Source organism: Bubalus kerabau, chromosome 6, assembly GCF_029407905.1.
Source record: "Bubalus kerabau isolate K-KA32 ecotype Philippines breed swamp buffalo chromosome 6, PCC_UOA_SB_1v2, whole genome shotgun sequence".
Classification (NCBI taxonomy): domain Eukaryota; kingdom Metazoa; phylum Chordata; class Mammalia; order Artiodactyla; family Bovidae; genus Bubalus; species Bubalus kerabau.
In genome coordinates, this window is record NC_073629.1 from 8,333,663 (window position 1) to 8,352,668 (window position 19,006).

General features: G+C 43.5%; 1 protein-coding gene across 2 annotated transcripts; it reads right to left on the bottom strand.

Annotated features, from left to right (window-relative positions):
• Nucleotides 1–477: 477 nt before the first annotated feature.
• On the bottom strand, nucleotides 478–14,449 carry FCRLA (Fc receptor like A). 2 transcript variants are annotated; one of them, XM_055586709.1, is made up of 6 exons: nucleotides 13,560–14,449; nucleotides 11,471–11,610; nucleotides 7,760–7,912; nucleotides 7,206–7,472; nucleotides 6,452–6,736; nucleotides 478–2,002 (listed from the first exon to the last, which is right to left on the bottom strand). In XM_055586709.1, exons 2-6 carry the CDS (start codon nucleotides 11,526–11,528, stop codon nucleotides 1,968–1,970), a joined length of 798 nt encoding a protein of 265 aa, XP_055442684.1. In that variant the 5' UTR covers nucleotides 11,529–11,610; nucleotides 13,560–14,449; the 3' UTR covers nucleotides 478–1,967. The 2 variants fall into 2 exon arrangements, with proteins under 2 accessions (XP_055442684.1, XP_055442683.1); XM_055586708.1 differs by lacking the exon at nucleotides 478–2,002 and adding an exon at nucleotides 5,060–5,456 and having other exon boundaries at nucleotides 13,560–14,448.
• Between the last annotated feature and the right edge of the window lie 4,557 nt (nucleotides 14,450–19,006).

Below are 19,006 nucleotides of genomic sequence, written 5' to 3' on the forward strand. Positions count from 1 at the left end.
GCAAGAACACTGGAGTGGGTTGCCATTTCCTTCTCCAATGCATGAAAGTGCAAAGTGAAAGTGAAGTCGCTCAGTCGTGTCCAACTCTTCGCGACCCCCTGGTGGACTGCAGCCCACCAGGCTCCTCCGTCCTAGAGAATGATTAAGGAATCGAAAAGTAAATGGGTTCTTCTCTTCAGAAATGCGTAAATATTGAGATTTTTGAGCGTAATGTCAGGCTGGGCCTTAAGATTCATCTAGTTCAGTAATTCTCAGTTTGGTCTAGAGGTACCTGGGGGTTCCAATGAGGATCTGCGAAGTCAAAATTATGTTTGTGTGCTGAGTCACTTCAGCCACGTCTGATTCTTTGTGACCTCATGGACTGTAGCCCACCAGGCTCCTCTATCCATGGGATTCTCCAGGCAAGAATACGGGAATGGGTTGCCGTTTCCTCCTCCAGAGGATCGTCCCAACCCAGGAATCGAATGCACATCTCTTACATCTCCTGCATTGTCAGGTGGGTTCTTTACCACTAGCCTCACACCCTGCTAAGAGTCCCTTGCCTGTTTCATTAGGTTGACGCTTGCATAGACGGCACAAAGCAGTGGGGATAAAACTGTTAGATCTGAAGCATAGTTGAAGGCAGCGGCACCAAACTGTATTTTTCACGGTCATGTTGTGCGCTCACAGTAAGAAAACAGAACAAAACCTTGATGAAATCATTTAAAAAATAACTTTGTTACATTTTGAGCTCAAAGTACACATCTCTTAAAATATTTTGTGTGCTGAAATAGGAAGTATGCACTTCTGTTCCATACTGAAATACAATGACTGTCTTCAGGGAAAGCTCTTACACAACTGAGTTCTGAGTTGAACCAGCTCATTTTTAATTAAAAAATGACTGAAAAACTGTAGTCATTCAGACTTGGGTATTTCTCAGACATTTTCTTAAAAGTGAACCAAGTGAGACTGTCACTTCAAGGAAAACATCTGACAGTAATTATTGCCAATGGTGAAATTCCAGATTTCAAATGAAAAGTAGAGCTTTAGAAAAACTTGCATTTGTTATCATGAGCTTGACAGTTTCCCAGTAATTAAAGACTTTTCTGTTAATACTGAATCTGATTTTTAAAATATTGTATATAATGAGATGCTATCAACATTTAAAAGATCTCTATAACTTTGTGAACAAATATTTTCAACTGCCAACACATGAATGAAAGATCTATTTAAAGTACAAAAAGAACCAATGAATTTTATTGCAGCAGAGTAAGAAATGCTTGTTGAGGGCTTCCCTAGTGGTCAGTGGTTAAGAATTCATCTGCCAAGGCAGGGGACAAGGGTTCGATCCCTGGTCCAGGAAAATCCCATATGCCACAAGGCAACTAAGCGCATGCACCACAACTCCTGAAGCCTGCACGTCCTAGAGCTGGAGCTCTGCAACAAAGAGAAGTCACTGCAATGCAACCAGAGAGTAGCCCCTACTCGCCGCAACTGGAGAAAGTCCTAATGCAGCAACACAGACCCACCACAGCCAAAAACAGGAAGAAATGCATGTTGACATGGCTTCAATTCCATAATGCAACTCAATGTTTAAAAACTATTCTTGTTGAGTTCTCATGTAGCATCAAAGAAGAATATCCACAATTATACAAAAAGTCTCTTAAAATGCAACTACAAATCTGTATGAAGACAGATTTTCTTCATAAACTTCCACTGAACTCTCTTTTTAAAGCAGAGTTCATGTTAAATTTTTTTTTCTTAAAACAGTTTGCACAGTACTGTACATATAAATACCACATTAAATGAAGGTACTTCAGTACTGACAAAAATTAGCTGTCTTGTCTGGCTGAGAAAACGTGTGAAACATCTATAGTCATGTCTTTAAGCTCAACAAAAAAAGGTTTACCAAATCCAGCAATTCTAACAGTATACCAGGGGCAGTCTTTAGCAAGTTGAGATTACTTGGAGATCGATAAAGAACTACTTCACACTGTAGGTAATAAACTTGGCTTCTTATTACCTGTAAGAAAAGACAAAAGCAGATAACATAAAGGAACCTGAAGATGATTTAGAGAAATATACATATATTATTTCTAAATTCCTACTCCAAGAAGATTTTTTTGATTAATAATTTATATTTACCTGTGTGGTCCTCCTCAGTGGTCTCCCATTAGCTCCTCAGAGGTAACTACTATCCTGACCATGATGTTTCCATTTTTGTGCTTTTTTAAAAAGCTTTATCATGTGTATGAATGAATGGCTAAACAATATATTCCTTTGTATAAAGGACATCATACCATATGGTATCTTCTGGGACTTGTTTTTTTTTTCACTGAATATTAATATTCCTAATATTCTTTTATGCTGCTGCATTGTAGCTATGGTTCATTTATTCTGTGGTATAGTATTCTGTGAAGATAGCACAACTTATCCATTTTTTCTGTTGGACAACTGAATTGAATTCCAAGTTCTGATTTTACAAATAGTGCTATTATGAACACTATTGTACATATCTTCTGGTATACATGTATAGATACTAGTCAGTATGTATACTCAGGCATGAAGTTCTGGGTTATAGAGTGAAAAGCATTCAACTTTACAAGACAACAGGTGTGCTTGGTATCTAACGTTTATTTCAGAGATAACATCCGGTGCAGCTGCATTAAGGCCTCTTTGGGTTACAGAATCCTACATGCACAGGCCATAAACCCAATCTAGTATAACAGTTCCTCTTTGCCAGCCTTTTTCCAATTTCCCCAGGCTGGACAGACAGATGAGGACAGGTAAAAGCTCTCTCCCTCTCACGCCTTCTTTTCTGTTCTTGCCTTTCTTATCCCTGATGATAGCAGTTTCTCTCCCGGGGGCATCCAGTTCTTGACCTAATCTGGGTCCTCTAGGGGAGAACCTGGACATTTTGCTGATACTAGATGTCCTACTCATCCTTTAAGGTATAGCTTAATTCCCAGCTTCTTCCCAATGCTTCCCTTATTATGCTGACACCCAATTCAGTTCGATGATCCACAATTCACTGAGAGTTTAAATATCCCTCATTAAACTAGACACCAATGAGTCAATGTGAAACAGCTCAAGAAGTCCTCCATGAGCTCACCTTTTAGTGACTAGAAATAAGATAGTAAAAAAATTAAAATGCAGTGTGATGATAAAGGTGCACATTGACACATGGATGAGGAGTACAGAAGAGAGACACTTAGCCAGCTACACCCATTTCGTCCTTATTTTTTCTCTGAGAGCTTTTATTATCTGGACATGACTCCCTTATTTAGTGCAGGCTTGCAGGATGCATTTATGACTGTGGCACCACTCGTTGAAATCAATTCCGTATAGAATGGCTTTAACACAGAGCCTTTGAAGGTATATTCAGTGTGGTCCATTGGCACCTGAGCTGCCACTTTGGTCATCTCCCAAATGACATATTTCTGGTCGTCATTTCTTGCAACTCCCGCTCATACACTTGTTAATCCATCCCCTCATGCTATAGTGATACTTGTGGACTTTTACCCATTTTCATTTGCTTCTTGATCTTTCCCCTTGTAGATGATAGGAATCACCATAAAACTGGCATTTTAGAGGGAGCTAGGAACCACCAGGGAGGAGGGCATGGCAACCCACTCCAGTATTCTTGCCTGGAGAATCTCCATGGACAGAGGAGCCTGGCGGGCTATAGTCCATGGGGTCGCAAAGAGTCAGACACGACTAAGTCAGTCAGCGACTAAGCAGAACACAGGAACCACCAGAAAACTTGAATTTTAACATTCAACGTGATTCTATTCCTCTGTTTCTTTGTGGCATTTCTGGAACAATCAAATACACATCGTTGTAAATCACTGTGGGTCCAAACTGCACACAGAATAAACAGCAGAAAAAAACCGTTCACTGAATAACTTCACACAACGTGATTTAAGATAATATGGTAGAGTCCTCCCTGGCTGAGGTCATAAAATGAAGGGCTAACTCACAGAGCAAAGGTTACTGTAGAGTATGTCAGGCTAGCTCTCATTGGCTGAGAATGCACAGTAGCAGTCCAAGCATAGAAAAAAGTATTATTGCGGTACCAAAATCAATTTATGTATATTTTTAAAGAAAAATATTTCAGAGATGAATTAAATAGTTGCTGTTCTGCAGTGCTATTGTTTTTGTTTAGTCACTCGGTCATGTTTGACTCTTTGTGAGCCCGTGGACTGTAATGCTTCAGGCTCCTCAGTCCATGGGATTTCCCAGGCAAGAATACTGGAGTGGGTTACCATTTCCTTCTCCAGGGGATCTTCGTGACCCAGGGATCGAACCCAAGTCTCCTGCATCGGCAGGCAAGTTCTTTACCACCTGGGAAGCCCAGCAGTGTTACGTTTTATCACATATTTCTGTGATCAAGCATGATAATTCAGTAGGATCCTGTGGGGAATTTGTATATGACCTGCTTTAATTGCTTAATGGGTAGGCGTATTACCATCCCTCCATCTCAAATCGTAAACCCTCTATAGACAGAAACACTGTTTTATAGGTATATTTAACATAGCATCAATTTGGGCATGTAGCAGAGGCCAGAAAACACCAGCATGTAATTAATATTTGCTGAATTAAGGCTAGCGGGAGAGAATTAAGTAAGAGAGGCAAAAGTTCATCTCAGAGTCCAACACCTATGTGAAGCTGAGATTCCCCAACCTCAGCACTATTGCCATTTTGGACCAGATAATCCTTTGTTGTGGAAGGCTGTTCTGTGTATTACTGGATGTTTAATAACATCCCTAGACACCAGCAGCACACCCTCCCCACCATGTGACAACCAAAAATGTCTCCAGACATTGCCAAATGTCCCCTAGGATGGAAAGAGATTGCCCTTGGTTGAGACTGCTGCATTAAATCTATCTCATTGCTTCTCTTTCATTCACCAGATTCTGGTCTGGGCCACAGAAGGCAACTCTCTAGATCAAGCAGGATATGTCTTCATGTTAAGACAGAATACACAATTATAGTTAAACTCTAGGTATAACTTGGTACAAATTTATTTATACTCACCTATCTCTGCTTCTCTAACAAAACACTGGGGCAACCTGTAAAACCATTTATGCATAAGTATAGAACAGAAAGATGAAAACTAGGAAAAAAAAAACTGGATTTATTGGGGGTAGTCAAGCAATACGGCAAGTGAATTATTTATTCATGTTTGGCAGGACCCTTTGTGGTCTCAAGCTTCAGGTGGCTAGACAAGTCCCTCAGCTCTATGACCAGGTGACCAAGGAGAACTCTCATATCCTGTATCTGCTTGAGGAGAACACCCATCTGGTGATACAGATGAGGGTCTGGGCCTTGCAGAGGGGAAAAGGAGTCTGGATCCTTAGAAGAAGGGGTGGGAAGTGGAGGCAGTGGCCCAGGGAGCTTTGTAGAAGTAGTTTCTGGAGCATCTGGTTTCTGAGGAGCTGGAGTCAAGGTAGTGGGTGCAGCAGCCCTGGAGGGACCTGGATTAGGGGGCAGGAGACACAGACAGAGTGAAGTCTGACTCTCGTCCTACCCTCATACTTCTGGTCAATCTTTCTTATTCTCTGAAAGTAGCTTTGGAGCCCAGTGGCAGCAAAAATTTGAGGGCTCTGGTCCAAATTCCAATCTGAAGAAACTTGCATTTCTTCTGCTTGAAAATCTTCCACAGGGAGGCCTTATCATTAAAAGGGCTATGGATGTTAGCCAGTTCCTCCTCTTTTAATTGAATTCCTTCCAACAGGCATGTTGTACAACAGGTAACTGGTCCTAGGTCAATCTCTTATTGTACATGCATGCATGCTAAGTCTCTTCAGTCGTGTCTGACTCTTTGCCACCCCATGGAATGTGGCCCGCCAGGCTCCTCTGTCCATGGGGATTCTCCAGGCAGGAATACTAGAGTGGGTTGCCATGGCTTTCTACACTAATGTACCTGACATTAGTGTAATTCCTTATCCTGTGCCAGCCTTCAGTGTTTTGAGGACACCTCTGCTGGCCGCATGAGTCACTTCCTCTTCAAGATGAGCCTCTCCCATCCCTTCCATTATTTTCCTTATGACATGACTTGAGCACCCTCCCTACCCTGGATACCTCCTATGGGTATGTTTCAGATCAAATGCAGCCTTCTTGACGGAGATTCCTAGAATTGAATATAAACTCCAGCCTACTTCATCCTCACTCTAGAAACTCTGTTGCTACAAATGCCCAGAGTTCATGAAGGGAGTGTCAAGTCTACAGGGCAGTAGCTGCTGGCTCAGGTCTTGGTTTGGTGAGTTGTACACCATGGTCTGAGGGAGAAGTTGCCTCTCTGTGCTTTTTTTTCCACCACCAGGGACTCTGGCTTATTGTTCTTGCCTCCTGTGTGTCCTTTCTTAACCTGCTTACACCAAACCCTAGCTCACGGACCCAATTGTCTTATCGCCTTCCATCCTGCTTTTTCACACCCATCACACACACACACACACACACACAAACTCACCCTGCACCCTGATCTTCAGCTTGGGGCTCTGTTTCCAAACTTGATTGTCCTCAGTGGCTGCTTCACACCAGTAGGACCCAGAGTGTGCCTCTGACACGGTGGGGATCTGGAATTCTGGAGAAGGGCCCCTGCTACGCATTGCCCTGCCGTCCTTGTAGAAGGAGAAGAGGAGGCGGGCAGATGACCTCTGCAGGGGCAGCTTTGTCTGACAGCTCAGGGTCACTGGCTTCCCCTCTTGGGGCTCAGCTGAGGGTGTGACTCTGAGAACTGGGGCTCGAAACAGTTCTGGGGGAGAGAGAGGTGAGAAAGAGGAGCTCAGCCATTCATTCAGATGAGCCCCCGGCAAGCAAAGAACCCCGGTCCCACTTTCCTTCCTCTATTTCTAGATCAAGAAGGACTTCTCTTAGAAAGTTCCATTTGAACCTTTTGAGTTGTCTCACTCTTCAATAGACAGGACTAGAGAAGATCTAGAGATGGGCAAATCTGACAGTAAGCCAGACATCCAGTCAGTGAACATTGGGGAGCACAGAGCTGTAGGACAGAGCAGAAGGAAACATGTTGAGCTCGGAGTCAAGCTGAAGGGCTTGGACAGGCAATGCTAAGATGCTGCTCCTCCTGAAGGCCACCTGGGGCATCTGCCAGCAGCCTACTGCTTAGGCCTTCGGTGATCTTGCCATCTCCAGCGAAAGACATTCGCAGTTCCTCTGTCTTTCCCCGCCTGCCTCACCATGATGACACCGCGTCTAGCGCTTACCGTGAACCGTGAGAGCCACAGGAGACGCCGTCTCCGGGCTCCCGGGCCCAGGGCTCCTGAGGACAGCGCTGCAGTGGTAGTGCCCGCTGTCCGCCTTTTGCGCCACAGTGATGGAGATTTCCTTGCTAGGTCCGGGGGGGCCAAGGGCTGCGCCATCTCGGTAGAAGGTGATCTGGGTCAGTGGCCAGTCTTGCCAGGCCAGGCAGCGCAGAACCAGAGGGTCTCCTTCGAATATAGGCTTGGCTGGGCTTTGGAGGATCAGCCAGTCTGTGGGCCAAAGCAAAAGCTGAGTGTGACCTACTGCCCCTTGGGAGCTCTCTCAGCCTGCCCACAGGAGATCCCTCTAGTCTTTCTCTGAGGGGCCAGGCCATCTGCCCTCTGGTTGGGAGTGTGGGACAGCTTCTCTAGGGTCTAGCACAGAGGGTACCCTGGCTTCTTGGGCTGAAGATGGAGCAGATGGTATCTCTTCCCATGGCCAGTTTCCTGGGGGTACCTTCCTGAGTGGGCTGTGGGGCTGAAAGGAGAGCACTAGTCTGTCCTTTCTAGGACCTCACCGTAGGACACAATCAGGTGGATGGGTTCACTGAAAGTGTAGCCCTTGACCTGGAAGCTGACTTCCCTTGGCTCCGTCAAGTCATCCTCAGGGTGGCACATGCTGTCCTGGGTGCTGGCTGGTCCTTTGCACTGGAGCGCCTCAAAACTGGCAGCTGCGGAGAGCATGGTTGGAGAAGAACCAGAAAATGATGCTGCAGCTTGGAGAAGGAGGACAGGAAATGGCTCTCCACAGCGGTTCCTCCCTCTCCTTGGGGAATCACGCGTTTTAAAATAGAGTAAGAAGACATCAAAATGGCAACCCACTCCAGTGTTCTTGCCTGGAGAATCCCAGGGACAGGGGAGCCTGGTGGGCTGCCGTCTATGGGGTCGCACAGAGTCGGACACGACTGAAGCGACTTAGCAGCAAGAAGACATCAAAACCTTTTTTTTTTTTTTCCCAAGAGACCCATGTGGCTCTCTAAGAGGGACACATTTGACTTGATTCACTGGCTCCCGCGTGCAGTCAGTGAGTGGACTGTGGGTTTGAGGAAGGGGGTGGGGAGAGAATGGTGAGCTCACCAGCATGACATCCAGCTGCAGGTGCAGGAAACCAGATGTCAAAGACAAAGAGGACCCCAGAGCAGACAGACACAGGACAAGAGGGAAAGGAGATCAGATTCTAACATTTGTTGAGGGTCTACCATGTGTCAGGCATTGCCAGGTACATTCACACTTCATCTCACTAATCTCACAAGATTTCTAGGCATGTGATTTCACCCCCACTTTATAAATCTTATTAATAAATGGACAGATTTTGAAAAGCCAATTCATTTACCCCCAATTTTAAAAAAGAGTAAGGAGTACAGCAAGAAAGTCAGGTACATCTGAGCCCAAAGTCAGTATTCTTTTTACCTGTTGTCCAGACATGATCTACTTTAGTCCTCAGACCTTTCTGGGGGCTTTCTTCCATATTTTCTTTTTCCCAGATTCACTTTGCTCTTCATCCTTGAATATGTCATCTACCAACTAGCTTTTAGTACCTCCTTCCTGGCTCCTCCTTTCAGGTCTTCCTTTTTCAGTCTCCTTTACCTTAATGTCCTCTGTCCCTTGAACCTTCCCTGGCAACAGTAGAGCCCATCCTGTGTCTTTCCCTCTACCCCTGACCCTCTACTCCAAGTCTGTACTGGTAGCTATGAAACAATTCTTTCTTTGCTTGGGGGTTGAAACTTAGTGTTATAGCTTTTCCACCACATTTCCTCACTCTACCTCTTAGTTCCATGGCTGACCCAGGCTAGGTAAATCTCTCATCTCTGTGACTGCTTCTTGACCCTCTTAATGCTTCTTTCCCTCTCTTGGGCCCATGGCCGTTCACATGTTCTCAGTTCTTTCCTGTCCCACTTGCTTTTGCTCCCTTTCACTTGCAAAGTCCCAGTACTCTTCTTTGACCTGTAACTTCTCTTAGCAAGGCCGGTCTCTACTTCCTAATCCTCATTACATCAGCAGCAGGTGCTTTCTTTCGATCCCCTCTCAGCCCTCTTCATCACCCTGCTACCCTCTTTTCAGTTCCTCCACTTTCACTCAACTGGACACAGCCTCTTTTCTTTTTGTAAAATAAAATGTTGTTAGGCTACCAGGCACTTTGACTCAATAAACTACGTGACAGGCATTATTATTCTCATTTTATAGATAGGAAAACCGAGTTCAGAAATATGAAAAGTGGCTTTTCCAAGTGATACAGCGCTAGTAAATAAAAGAAGAGTGGCTTGAAACCAGAGCATCTGATTCTGAGTCTGGACTTCTCACCACAATACCACTGCTGTGTCATAATCCAGTCACCCAGTCCTGTTTCTGTATGTTCAATAAAACAATTCAACACAACTATTGTGTAGGGGAAATGTGGGTGCTGAGAATTCAAAGATAAATAAGATACAGTTTTAAAAATCAAACAAAAAGGCATTGTCCCTGCCTACAAGTAACTCTCAGTTCAGTGGCTGGCACAGGCATATGAAGAGATTGTTTCAGAGGAGGAAGAAAGTAAAAAGAAAGAATTTGCACAGGCAGCCATCAAAGCAGAGAGAAGGGCTCAAGGAAGATTTCCTGGTAAAGATGCCACCTAAGCTGAGTCTTTAGGGATGCCCAGAAGATTGTAAGCGAGAGAGTACCAGGGAGCAATGGCGGGGGCAGGGAGACGGGACTCATTTCAGGCAGAAGTAGCAGTATGAACAAACTTTGGAGATAAATAAGAGTTTGGCGGGTAAACATAAGCAGGTTGGGATTTATTGCAAGGCTCAGACGGTGAGAGAAGAGGTTGAAGAGGTTGAAACAGGGCCAAGTTATTGTGGACCTTGAATGCCATGATAAGGAGCTTTGGCTGGCAGACTTGACTTTTAGAAATTACTCTGGCTGCAGAGTCCAAATTTATTTCAAGGACACAAGGCTGAGATATGAAGATTAGTTGGAAGTCGCTGGACTAGCACAAGACAGAAATGATGAGGGCTTGTCCTGCCGCTGCTGCTGCTGCTAAGTCGCTTCAGTCATGTCCAACTCTGTGAGATCCCACAGAAGGCAGCCCACCAGGCTCCCCTGTCCCTGGGATTCTCCTAGTAGATACAATTAGTCATGTTTCAGGAAAGAGACCGGATCTAGGACCAACTTAGAAGGTAGACTTTGCCAAACTTGATAACTGATCATGTGTAGAGGATGAAGGAGAGGGAGGAATCTACATTATCTCTGAATTTTTGACCCAGATGTCTGGATGGATACCATTAACTGAGATAAAACGGTGAAAAATGAAATTTGGAGACTTCCCTAATGGTCTAGTGGCTAGGATCCCGGGCTTTCACAGCCATGGCCCAGGTTAAACCCCTGGTTAAGGAACTGAGATCCCTCAAGTCACACAGTGCAGTCAAAAAACCAGAAGGATGAAATTAGGAGCGGGAGGCACCAAGAGGATCAATGAGTTCCACTCTGGTCGTATTGTGCTAAGATATCTTGAAACGCACAGGTAGCTATGTCTTGTGCAAAGCTTGATGTTTGACTGTGAAACTCAAAAACATGATTAGGGTGTGATGCATCACTTAGAACTCTTAATTATACAGTTGTGGCGGTAAAATTAGACAAATAATTTCACTAAGGAGACTGTAAATTAAAAGCTAAGGCAGCGAGGAGGCAACTGTAGAAAATGCCAGTCTTTAAGGGAAAGAGAAGAAAAGCCACCAAAGGGACCAAGAGAGATACATGAATGAAGTACAAAGAGAAGACAGGGGAATAGAGATTGCCGAGGAAAAATAAGTGATCAGCAGTACCCAATGCAGCAGAGAAGTCCAGCAGGATAAGATTTTAAAAGTGTGAAGTGTCTGAAGAGAGTGTGTTGTACTCTGGCCAAAACTGAGTCCAGAGGAAGCCAAACTGCAGTCATTGAGAGTGAGTGACAAGTGGGGAAATAGAAAGCAAAAATGCAGACTACTCTTTCAAAAGATTTATCTGAGAAAAGGAAGAAAGAGTTGAGATTGTAGCTAGAGAGGGCATCATAGTCAAGGGGACTTTTAGGATGAAAAAAAATACCATTCAGAAAGAGCCATTCAGTCCCGCACGCGAAACTTGCTTACACTGGCATAGCCCACCTGAACCTGGCTTCTGAGAGCTGAAGTTAGTCCATGCTGCTTTCCTTTGGGTCTTTTCCCTAAAGTCCGACATATCTCCATTTCCACAAATTCCAAGATTTTACTTACCCAGTAGCATCTGGGCTGCCCAGAGCAAAGCAGGAGAAAAGTAGAAGACTCCAGCCATGAGGACAGAGCTTAGCTTCGTGGTAACTGCGTTTAGGTCTCCTGCAGCTTCTAACACACTGATTTTCTTCAACACGAAACCCCTCAAATTAGAAAAGAGGAAGTAAGTCTAACTGTCTGATCTCCTTGCATCTGGGGCCCATTTTCAACTTTGCAATTGACTTTCATCCTTCAGATTGACCAGGTTGGTTCCAGCACCATCGGCACCCTTAGGGGTGTGGATGACATGATCACCCTCCCAGTTGTTCGTGAATTCCCCCGCAGAGCTCAGAGACCTTTCAAAGCATGTTGGAAAGCATGTTTCAAAGTCTGCTCTCCCTCCAGCCCTCACAAACTCTAGGCAGAATCAGTGCAAGAATCTTTTATGTCACCAGTGAAATAACTGGGGATAGGAGTCAGGAAATTGCTTGAAGGCTACACAGAAAGTCACAGGAAGAGCAATGGTGAGAATTCAAGTGTCCTATCTTGTCCTGTTCCAAGTCTTACATGCTTCTAGTAATCAAACTGGAGCAGGACAGAAGGGAGAAGAAGATTGGTGGTGGTTGTTCAGTCACTCAGTTGTGTCCAACTCTTTGTGACCCCACAGACTGCAGCACACCAGGCTTCCCTGTCCTTCACTATCTTCTGGAATTTGCTCAAACTCATGTCCATTGAGTCCACAATGCCATTTAACCATCTCATCCTCTTCTGCCCCCTTCTCCTCCTGCCCTCCATCTTTCCCAGCAACAGGGTCTTTTCCAATGAGTTTGCTCTTCACATCAGGTAGCCAAGGTATTGGAGCTTCAGCATCAGTCCTGCCAGTGAATATTCAGGGCTGATTTCCTACAGGATGGGCTGGTTTGACTTCCTGTCTGTCCAATTGGTAATGGCACCAAATTACATAAGAGATTAGCCCCCTGGTTGCATTCTTGCACGGAGAATCCCAGGGACGGGGGAGCCTGGTGGGCTGCCGTCTATGGGGTCGCACAGAGTCGGACACGACTGAAGCGACTTAGCAGCAGCAGCAGCAGCATGCTCCTAACATCCAAAGCCCAGACAAATTTGTATACAAATTTTTCTAGACTCAGGCTTCAGCTCTCTTTTTCTACAGTACAACTAAGACTATTCAGTCTCATTGGGAATCTAAGTAAAAGGCAAAGAGGGACTCCTGGGAAAGAGCAGAGGAAAAAAGAAAGTCAATTTCCAGAGGCCCTATCTGTAAGCTTAGGGCTCAGGCTCATGGCCAATGCTCAAGCCACTGATCCTGAAGAAATTAGAGACAGAGGGCATCTGATAGCCTGAGAAATCTGAGAAGAGTCAGGAACAAGGGCAACATGAAGGCCACAGCATCTGTCTTCAGCTCCAGGGGTCCTTATGGGAACCATGTGCCTACCTCTGAATATGTTGGACTGAGATCTCGTCAATGGAAGGGCCCCAGGCCTCTTTTCCCAGGGACCACGCTACTCTCCCCTTCCCATCATGATACCCACCCGGCCCTCAGTTGGTGACTCAGAGATGAAACGAGCCATCAGAAATGGGGGAAGGCAGTCCTGCTTGAAGGCAGAAGGAGAGTCAGCATGACCCTTCAACTGTGCAAAAACCACACGTCAGAACAGATATATTAGCAACAGAGGCCTGACAGAGCGGGTACTTCTCAAGCTAAAATAAGCATTTAAAATAAATTTTCCATTATCTGAGAGACAAAATTTTTTTTGCAGGTGGCCCCAGGGAATGCAGTGGGAGTGGGGGGTGAATATGGGTGTGGGGAGAAGCAGTGAGGCAGTAAGCCTCGCAGGTGATGTGACGCGAAAGAACCCACAGGCTCAGAAGAGGAAGAGAAGTCTAGGCCAGCCCTAATGAAAATTAAGAAAATTAAATGTGCTTAGATGAACTTCCAGACCTAACACTCTGTAAATTACAGACCTTCGGAGTTAGGTCTGTAAGGAGCTTCCACAGTAACACCAGAAATCTTTCCATTCTCATGTCCCCGACTTCTCCTTAACTGCCCTTACCACTGAGTCATACCTAGATGGAGACCCTCATCTATACACACCATTTCCATCAGCTCCCACAGGATCCCACTCTCATTATGGAACGTAAGAAGGCCCCTGCAGACGTGGGATGAAGCGATCACATTCTTTACGCTAAAATTTCTTCTAAGCCTCTGGAAAATTTCACTCACGTGAAGTCTGATCCATGAAATATTTAGAACAGGTGTGAATCACTGGGAAAAGAGGAACACTGGGCCTGTTACTTGCTTATGGAGGCTGATCTCAGTTTACTGAGTTAGTCCTACCATAAAGATCACCCCAGAATTTTCACAGATCAGGGGGGCAAGTCTCCGTCCTCATTCCGTCCCAATACTAATTAGACCTTTGATATAATTCCCAACTGCTCCTGGCTTGTCACAAGCAGGTGATGTTTATTTTTTCTTTATTTTTAATTGAGTAGATTAAAAAAATTAGAAAAGATAAATGACAGTATAAAGAATAATGAGGCAATGAAGACTTTTGTACCTGGTTCAGTGGAGGAAATAGAATATTACCACTATCCTTGAAGCACTGTGTGGGTTCCTTCCGATTTCATTATCTTCTTTCCTGGTGACAATCAACCACAATCCTGATCTTGTATTTATCACTCCCTTTATTTTATTTTTTGTTTTAAAATTTTATTATTTATATTTGAAATATAGTTGGTTTACAATGTTGTGTTCAGTCTCTGGTGCATAGCAAAGTGTCACTCCTTTATTTTATAGTTGTAATCATTTCGCACTTGGAACTTTTATTAAATTGATGCATTGTTTTGAGATTTACTTTCTTCTCTTCTTTTTTTTTTTTTGTGAATTCTTTATTAGCCTTGTGCTGGGCTTGGACAAAAAGTTCTTAATACCTTTTCTAGAACCCTTCAGGTCAGGGGTGTGTGTGTGTGTTTCGTGTTTAAAAACTCTTGTGCACAGTGGTTTTAGGCTCGCAGCAAAGGGTAAACTGCAGGGAGCCCGCATACCCCTCCCGCCCCCGCGCAGGCGCGGCATCCCTCGCTGCTGCCATCCCCTGCTGGTCCGTTTGTTAAAACTGACAAGCCTGATGCACCATAATCTCCCCAAATCCCAGGTTTATTTTAGACTGCATCCTTAGTGCTGTGCATTCTACAGCTTTAGACAAATGTATCCATCAATATAGTAACATACAGATATTTTCGCTACAAATCCTCGCTGCTCTGCCTATTCATCAGTCCACTTCTGCAACACCTGGTGACTGCTAATATTTTTACTGTTTCCATAGTTTGACCTCTTCCGGAATGTCATGTAGTTGAAATCATGCACTGCATAGCTCTTCCAGACTGGCTTCTTTCACTTAGCAGTGTCTTTTAAGATTCCTCCATGCCTTTTCATGACTTGATAGCAGATTTCTTTTTAGCTCTAAATAGGATTCCATTGTCTAGATATGCCAGTTTATTTACCATTCACCTACTGAAGGATATCTTAGTGTTTCCAAGGATTGGCAGTTATCAATAAAGCTGCTATAAACATCCATGTACTAATGATATGGAACATCTTTTCGTGTATTTATTTACTAACTGTATATGTTCTTTAATGAAGTTTGTTTGTTTTTTTTTTGTAGAAGTCAAAGTGTAAATTAGGTAACAGGGACAAATCTAAACCAGGCTCCAGAGCCAACAGTGCGACTTCCACTGCCCACCTGTTTGAGTTTCTGAGTTTATGATTTACATTTAATGTGCTTGCTGCCTTGCCAATCTGACTGGTTTTCTTCTGCTTTCAGTCGCATTTAGTTAAAAATAAGGTGCAGGCAGGCAGTCTTATGTTCTGGGGTTGCTGGAGGAACAGAAGGAGCAACTCCTGCCCAGCAGAGTGTTCCCTGGGCTGCTGGCAGGCAGACTCTCCAACCCAGCTCCGTCCTGGAGGGGAAAACAGCACGGCCCACATCTCTGTGCAGCAACAGGACCCTGAACAAGCTGGCGGTGTCACGTTTTAAAGGTGGCACAGGCCAAGGACCCTCTTTGCCTCAGGCAGTCAGAGGCTGGGCAGGCCCTTGGGGTCAGATGTCTCGGACTGACCTGAGGCTGAGGCAAGAACACAGTGGCCTCCATCCTGAAAGCATTTCTATTGCCCTTTTCTCCGTCCTCTGCCCCCACTGCTCAGAGCTGAAGCAAAGAACCTTGTGTCGCACATGAAGAAATACTTTTCGAGAATCCAGGCGCTGAATATGATGTCAGAGTCTGCGATAACGGTGTGCCTCATCCCCCTGGGGCCCTAATGAAGTATTAATTCAAATGTTTTGCTCCTATTTTAAAGTTAGGTTGTTTATTTTCTTATTATTGAGTGGTAAAAGTTTCGGCTTTTAAAAATTCTAGATATATGTCCCTTACGGGGTGATATGTTTTAGAAATGCTTTCTCCCAATCTGACTCATCATTTTATTTTCTTATCATTGTCTCTTTTGGAGGGGTATCATCCAAATGAATTTGCATGTATGTATTTGTCGGGTTTTTGTCTGTCTGTGTGTGAGGTCTGGTGCTTCTTTTCTTTTCTTATTTTTATTACTGAAGTATAATCAACCTAGAGACTGTGGTAGCTCCAGGTGCACCACAGTGGTTCAGTATTTCTACACACCACAAAATGATCACCACTCACTGCCTTTTTTTTTCTCATTGTCTTTTGAAAAGCAAACATTTAAAATTTTTATGAAGTCCAATTTACCAGTTTATTCTAAGTTTTTTTTCTTTTATATATTGCTTTTTAATCCCACTTAATAAATCTCTGCCAAATCTAAGGTCATTAAGATTTTTTGTTGTTTTCTTCTAGAAGCTTTATAGGCTTAGATCTTACATTTAGATATAAGATCCATTTTTAAATGTTTTTAAAAATTGTATTGGATTATAGTTGATTTACAATGTGGTGTTGGTTTCAGGTGTATAGCAAAATGATTCAGTTTACATATACATATATCTGTTCTTTTTCACATTCTTTTCTCACATAGGTTATCACAAAATATTGAGTTTCCTGTGCTATACAGTAGGTCTTTGTTGGTTATCTATCTTATATATGCATTCTCGCTAAGTCACTTCAGTCACGTGTAACTTTGCGACCCTATGGACCACAGCCCACCAGTCTCCTCTGTCCATGGGATTCTCCAGGCACTGGAGTGGGTTGTCATGCTCTCCTCCAGGGGATCTTCCCAACTCAGGGATCAAACCCACATCTCCTGTGTCTCCTGCATTGGCAGGAGGGTTCTTTACCACTAGCACCACCTAGGAAGCCCAGCTTATATATAGTAGTCTGTGTATGTTAATCCCATGCTCCTGACTTATTCCTCCCTACCCCTACATTCTCTTTTGGTAACCATAAGTTTGCTTTTAGGATCCATTTTAAGTACATTTTTATATATAGTGTGAGTTAAGGACAAAGGTTTAATTTTCACATTGGTTATCAATTGTTCCAGCACCATTTGTTGAAAAGATTATACTTTCCTTATTGAATTGCTTTGGCATCTTTATCAAAAATAAATCAGCCATATGTTTATGATGATATGTCTGCACTCTCTTTAACTTTGTTCTCCGTTTTCAAAATTTCAAAAGCTCTTCCGCATAGATTTTGCATTTCCATGCAAATATTGTTACACTTCCGTATAAATTTAGAAACAGCATGTCAACGTTTTTTCAAAAAAGCCTGCTGGGACTTTGATTCCATAGATCAGTTTGGAAAGAATTGACATCTTAACAATTCCACGTCTTTGATCTATGAACACATGTGCTCTCTGTTTAAGTCTTCTTGAATTTCCCTTAGCAGTTTTCAGTATTCGTGTCTTGCACATCTTTTGTCAAATGTATCCCTAAATATGTCATATTCTTCATGCTATTGTAAGTGATACTTTAAAAAATAAAGTTCTGATGGTTCAGTTAGTATATAGAAATATGGACAGTTTTGTATATTGAATTTGTAAACGTGTTAGAGTCACTCATTAGCTATAGGAGTTTTGAAATATAAATTCCCTGGGATTTTTTTTATACAAACCATCCAGTCATTTTCAAATACAAAAAATTTTATTTCTTCATTTTCATCTGTACATTTAAATTGTTTCCTTTATCGCCTTATTTCACTAGCTAGGACTTGCAGCACTATGCTAAAACAGCGGTACGAGCAGACTCTTCAGCTTGCTTCTGGCCTTGGGGAGAAAGCATGCAGGCTTTCTCTATTAATGAATTTGACTGTGGGTTCTTTATATTGCCCTTCATCAGGTTGAGAGAGTTTTCCTCTGCCCCTTCTTGTGCGTGCTTCGCCATTCAGTCGTGAAGGACTGTAGCCTTCCAGGCTCCTCTGTCCATGGGAATATCCCAGCAAGAATACTGGAATGGGTTTCCATGTCCTCCTCCAGAGGATCTTCCCTCACCCAGGGATCAAACCCACATTTCCTGCAGCTACTGCATTGACAGGCAAATTCTTTACCACTGAGCCACCTGGGAAGCCCACCTGTTCCTACTTACTATTTTTTAAAAATAATTAATGGGTGTTGAATTCTATCAAGTGGTTTTTCTGCCTCTACTGAGATAATCATATTTTTGGCTCTATTAATACAGTGAATTACATTAACTGGTTTTCAAATATAAATTCAATCTTGCATTAGTCGAGATGTCTGTCTATAGCTACACTGTGGCTATTGAGTGCTCATGTGACTTTGCAAACCTATAGAACCCATAGTGGTGCCATCTATCTTATTCCTAAGGCTTGAAAATGTATTGCAGTACACAAGTTATTCCTCACTTCTTGACTGGCTTGTTTTTATATTTCTTCAAAGAGAGAGAGGGAACAAAGGAAGTGGGGGTGGTGATGAGAGAGACAAGGAGGGAGGAAGGAAAAAAAGAGAGACTACACTCAGGTCCAGTTTCATATTGCTCAGGTAGAAGCTAGAAGTCTCCAGGCATGCCAGATATGAGCTGACACGTCTGTCTTTTGGATGCCTGCCACACCTACACTTCGGGTTTTAGAGCGCACATCCAGAGAGCATTTACAAAGATGCTTTGAGCTCTCCAATGCACGACACCAACGACCCTATTGTTTCTCTTCCAGGGGACAGTTCCCCGTTTCCAAATAAAGCCAATTCCTTACCTCTGGGAGACTAGAAGTATGAGGAAACACACTCTGCTGCCAGGTGGACCTCATTTTCATAGAGAAAACTCACATATTCTGGGAAGATAGTGCTCAGAGCTATTCCTTTAACTTGATTGCTGGCAGGAAATGAAAGAATGAATATTTCATAGAGGATAGTGCCCTGGGCCCTTTCTTGAGAAATTGAATCTGCCTGAAGTACTTGGACCACAGAGGATTAAAATAAACAATATATTTGTGTATATTTTTTCTTACTCTCTTTGTGTTGGCTTTGCAGCTTAGTTCAGCAAAACAGTTATTCTGAGCTGCAAGAAGTACAACACAGAGACAAGCAGGCTCTTGCTCAGGCCCAGAATGATGGTCTATCTCCCTTTCCTT